Source organism: Trachymyrmex septentrionalis, unplaced genomic scaffold (assembly GCF_001594115.1).
Source record: "Trachymyrmex septentrionalis isolate Tsep2-gDNA-1 unplaced genomic scaffold, Tsep1.0 scaffold25, whole genome shotgun sequence".
NCBI classification, from domain to species: domain Eukaryota; kingdom Metazoa; phylum Arthropoda; class Insecta; order Hymenoptera; family Formicidae; genus Trachymyrmex; species Trachymyrmex septentrionalis.
The window spans coordinates 2,899,109-2,904,455 of NW_017305408.1; the positions used below are offsets into that span (position 1 = coordinate 2,899,109).

Here is a 5,347-nt window from a genome sequence, read left to right on the forward strand (position 1 = left end):
TTGCAAATTATCGTACATAATCCAATCGGATGTTTAATATACGAACATATTCACAAATCTGTTATGTTAAATACCTACGTTTTCCTCCCTGAAAGAGCTAAATGTCTCTGGGCGAGGATAACGTCATTTCGGTCGTCGCCCTTTGCGCTTTACCTTTCGCCAAAGTATAACGGGTATCGTATGTATATCGCGTAGACATATTTCCTCTGCGTCGGAGAAAGAGAGAGAGATAGAGAGAGGTCCATTCTATACTAATTAACATCCTAACTAACTCTCCGACATTAACCCATTATGTACTAGCGTAACCATCTGGTCGCGGTCTTTAGGGGAGGGTGTGAGATTCTCTCGCTTTTGAATTTGAACCAGCTAGTCGAAAGTATTGTGATTTGTCTTTTCGACGAAAATGATGAATCTTAAGGAAAGATCTAAATTCTAAGAATATTATATCTCTGACGTTGAAAATTACTTGTTAACTACCTTTTTTTTAATCAATTTTTTTAGATTAAGTATTACATATGTAACTAGATGCACACTTCTTTTTTTAGTTCTTCTGTTTCAAATCTGAATTAATCTATTTTTTTGTTAATTGAAAATTTATTCTAATTACTATCTGATTATAAATTGCGTAGTTCAAGTTTACCTATCAAGTGCTTTTTTTGTGAAAAACACAGCCGCTAAATTGATACTTGACTACAGTAATTAATGTCATTTTATGCCTTGAAGTTAAAAGAACAAGTATATGTATGTATGTATGTATGTATGTATGTATGTACATGAGAATACACAATATTTTCTTATTTCACAGTGTGAAATAAGAAAATATTGTGTATTCTCATGTACATACATACATACATACATACATACATACATACATCATCATTGATCGTTAATACGATTTCCTTTTTTGTAATATTCACATATGAATAATTCATTTGAATAACAACTTGCATGTTTATCTGCTGATAACTTAAAGATAATTTAAATAAGATACGGTATTAATTAATGATTACTATTGAAATTTATGAAACTCAATTCCCACAGAGATAAATGATTATTTCAAGTTTTCAAGATTTCATTTTTTTTTTCATAAACATCGCACCGAATGAAATGTGTTTTGATGTTTCAAGTATTCAAGAATCGCGATAATAGAAGTGTCTCTTAACGCTCTGCGCTGTAACGTAACTGCGTTTGAGAAATCGTTTGACACATTCTGTATAATTGATTTGATTTCAAAACAACTCTATCCGCTGGCCGTCCACTCTCTGTCTTTACCTACTCTCTAATGAGGCGTACGAACACGTACATTCGATTCTCTGTTTCTGCTTTCCGTAAGCCTGTAGGGGCCTTGCGCTATATATAATTTCTATTTCCGATGGGGCCTACATGGAATTTCCATAGTCCAAGAGCACGAGCGCACACACGAACGGTGCATAACACGTATAACACGCACGCACTCGCTCGTTGATATTCACATCACGTGCTAAACATGCCCACATACGATTCTGCGTTTCGGCAGCGCGATTATGAACGCAACCAGCCCGACGGTGGCAAACATTTAACCACGTATGCACGTGCGACATTTAGCGTGGTGATCCGAGGCTATCCTGGATTCTGACACTTTGTCCGCGGTTCCCCTATGTATTTATACGATTCGATACGCGAATCAGTATTTTTTCCGAATTTTAAAATCAAATTCCCAAAGAACTCATAAATGATGATTTCGTACCTCATTCAGATCTCATTCTTACATATAACACAGACACACTCTAGTGATTGTCTAGATTGTACATCATCTTGAAAAAAAGAATACATCAAGCATTATTTTAATGGAAAATAATTTTATTAATTTATATAACATTATTAATGAACAAACAAATGCATTACGCTCTTATTTTAATAAAATTTAATAACAGTATATTAATGAGTCATTAATACTGTTATTGAATTAATGAGATTATTTTCAATTAAAATAATGCTGTCGGTACAATATTATGTTTTTCAGTGTAGATTTTTGGATATTCTTTCATACAGAGAAATAAGAAATTTTTTAATGCTCAATCTAGGTCCTGGCTCTATTTCTTCTCGTGGTAGCGGTTGTTTTGGCAGACGACAAGTATACGACAAAGTACGACAATGTTGACTTGGACACGATTTTGGCGAGCGACCGTTTGCTCAAAAACTATGTAAATTGCCTACTGGAGAAGGGAAGTTGCACGCCCGATGGCAAAGAGCTTAAAGGTGAGCGTTTTGAGATTTCAGTAATTCTTCTTCATTATTATTTTTCGTTAGATTTTTCTATTCAAACGTTAGTAATGTTATTTCATTCAAACGTAGCTCTCGTACTGCAAAGAGTAAAAATATAGAAATAAAAAAAAAAATACGAATCCGTGGAAGCGTAGAATAACGATGTTGCACTTGGTTCGATAACATGGCAAAACATGCACGATGAAATGAGACGGTAATGATGATCTTTCACATGCTTTCTAATGTGCGGGAGAATCATCCTTGGCACTAATGGCCACCTCATTCCGTCTCATCTCGTCGAAGGATGCACGATGCGAGGTCGTCTCGTTAACGATGTTACATATGTACGAAGCAGGCACATATCACTTTAGCTCCAGATATGAATAATACGCTACAAACGACTGCCACGCTGAGGAGATTCGGACAAAAAGTACCTCGTCGTGAGACATTTTGCATGTATACGCGTAAGTTCGCGGTTAGCGTCGCGAAGAACAAACGTACGCGTCAGTTCTTTTCAGGTGAAAATTTTGCTCACGAACATAACGTTTCCTCGCGCAAAAATCCTATATGTACAGAGTTGAGACACGGATACTAGAAACCAATTACTTGCTCGGTGTATTTCCCGCAGATTGCATTTCCTGCAAATTGCATTAATTACTTGTCGCACGTATCACGATTTATTTCTCTACGTTAGAATCACGTTTATCGTCTGTTTCTTCTCGAATTTCTTTTTACCTTGGCGTGCTACCCCGTCGCGAGATAAAATGTGCGATGGACGGTAATACGTTACCGAGAATGTATAGTCTTGTCTCAGAAAATTCACGAGAGATATGCGGGAGTGTACAGTCAGCTGACCAGAGCAGGTGGTGCAAATGACGCGGAGTGATAAAAAAGCTGAGACAAATCCTGCAGGACGTCGCGTGTTCGAGAAATAACATACGTCATTATGAACTCCTACGAAGAACTCCGTCGCGATAAAAATAATCTTATGAAAGGATATATTCGCTAAAATATGTATTTATCGACGAAAAAAAGAAAGGATATCGAATCGATATTTTATTTCGAAAGATAAAAGGAAAAACGACCCTTAATTTTTTGGAAGAGCCTTATAACTGCGTAATTTCCCCTAAGCCGATAGCGTATGCTTCCAACGGAATTGAATTTCGCGCAGCCATGTCCCTGATCTGGAATTCCTCTCGTAATTTTTTTCCCTGTTTGTTTCAGAAACCCTTCCGGACGCACTGGCGACTGAGTGTAGTAAATGCAGCGAGAAGCAAAAGAAGGGTACCGAGAAGGTCGTCCGGTATCTAGTCAACAAGGTATATGTTCGCGCTAACATGTATACTCGCCCGTCACTTTTCACTGGGCTAATTAAACGCGAGGTCTGCGTAATGAGTTGATACCGGTGGGAGTAGGAACGCTCGGGGGATACGTCGAGGCGGTTTAAATGCCGTGGAACTAGTTTGACTTTCACGCAGAGACGGGTTAACCCTCCACACGGCACTAGGTGGCAGGGGGTGCCCCTGTGATTCGTTTGCGAACCACGCCTGGAAACTTTCGCATCCGTAGCCAAATAATTTAACGGCGATGTGAACCCGCCGACCCTTCGAACCCTTCTTTCGAGAACTGATTTCACCCCCGACTAGGCAGTCATATTTTAACGATTTTAAAGGGGTTTCAAGTGGTATCTCGTTTCGAATATATTGCGCTTTACAACACAATTTCTGAAATACTTGTATACGCGTTTTTCATGTAGTATCAATATGGCGATTTGATTCCTTTAAAAAGATATTATTTTTAATGCATATAAGAGTTTGTCTTTGAAATCACTGATCTCATCGCATTTTTACAATTGTGCAATACTGCTCCATGCTTTGATTGAATTTCACGATAACGTAATGATGTAATGTAGTTCTATCTCAGGGCGTTTCTCAATACAAAGTATTAAAGTGAGAAAACTTTCAGAGTAAAAATCTTCGTGCAGCTTTATTTTATGTAGATGTAACTAACGATACGTCTTCGGTAAATGCAATCCTGTTACGCAAACTTGTTACAGAAGATACAAGGGCGATTGCTTATTCGATCTTTTACTTTATTTCAGAAACCGGAAACTTGGGAGCTACTTAAGAAGAAGTACGATCCCAGTGGCCAATATAGTATCAAATATACAGACGAAGCACACAAGCAGGGAATAAATGTGTGAATAATTTAGATTCTCATCTCGCCGAGTAGAACGTCAAGAAATCTGTCCTCTCTTCTTCTCACAGCACATTCGAATTAAATAAATCCGTTAGTTTAGCGTCACGTAGAGGAACTCTTGTCCAACAGAAATTCGGGAGCTATAAAGAAACGTATATTACTAGATGTTACCGTAAATAATAAATAATAGGTGTAAAAGAATGTTATTGTGATTGAATTATAATAATTTAATTATTGTCATCGATTATTTATATATTATTTAGTCATTGATAATTTCCATCTCCTCTTCTCTTGATCCTTCACCATTATCTCGATGGGCGAACTACGTTTGTACACCAGTCACGGACGGCAATAATATATTTCTTGGTGCCGCGGCTCTTCTCCCGAAAGCAGTTCGACACTTCGGGAAGAGATAAATCTAGGCACAATGCCGAGAAAAGTTCCCTGGCCGAAGTTTGAGGTCCGAACGTCGCCCTTGAGACTACCTCGCTTAATTTCCTGACGCTGTCCAAATACGAAATATATGTGCGCATACCTATACGGGACGTAACTTCGCCATTCTCCGAAGCTCGCCGGAAACAGACGGCGATTTTGTATTTCCATGCTAGATCGAGGCCGAGCGAAGCGTCCCGATCCTTTACTCAAGGAGCTCGTCCTTCCCCCGCCTCTCATCCATCTCCAGGGAAAACGGAGAGCATATTTCATCGTCGAAGAACAAGAACATCGAACGATAATCGATATCGTTCACTCAGGTAACAACTGGAGTCAACTTCTAGAAGTTATCGAAGTTGCATAAGGACTAACGAGAACGGCTTCACGCCTTGCGTGCTCGCGTTTGCTCGTAGATCAAATTCTGTCATTTTGAAAAACCGATGAGTGTCCGTCGCGTTCGCACCAAGATTTC

General features: G+C 38.6%; 1 protein-coding gene across 1 annotated transcript in view; it reads left to right on the forward strand.

The window, feature by feature from the left end:
- LOC108748918 (ejaculatory bulb-specific protein 3) overlaps positions 1 to 4,690 on the forward strand; it is a 7,232-nt gene extending 2,542 nt beyond the window's left edge. Inside the window, exons 2-4 of the mRNA XM_018487342.1 lie at positions 2,064 to 2,238; positions 3,469 to 3,563; positions 4,346 to 4,690. Of these exons, the coding sequence (XP_018342844.1) occupies positions 2,064 to 2,238; positions 3,469 to 3,563; positions 4,346 to 4,447 (372 nt within the window). The 3' untranslated portion in view covers positions 4,448 to 4,690. The remainder of the gene's footprint in view (positions 1 to 2,063; positions 2,239 to 3,468; positions 3,564 to 4,345) is intronic.
- Positions 4,691 to 5,347: the final 657 nt, after the last annotated feature.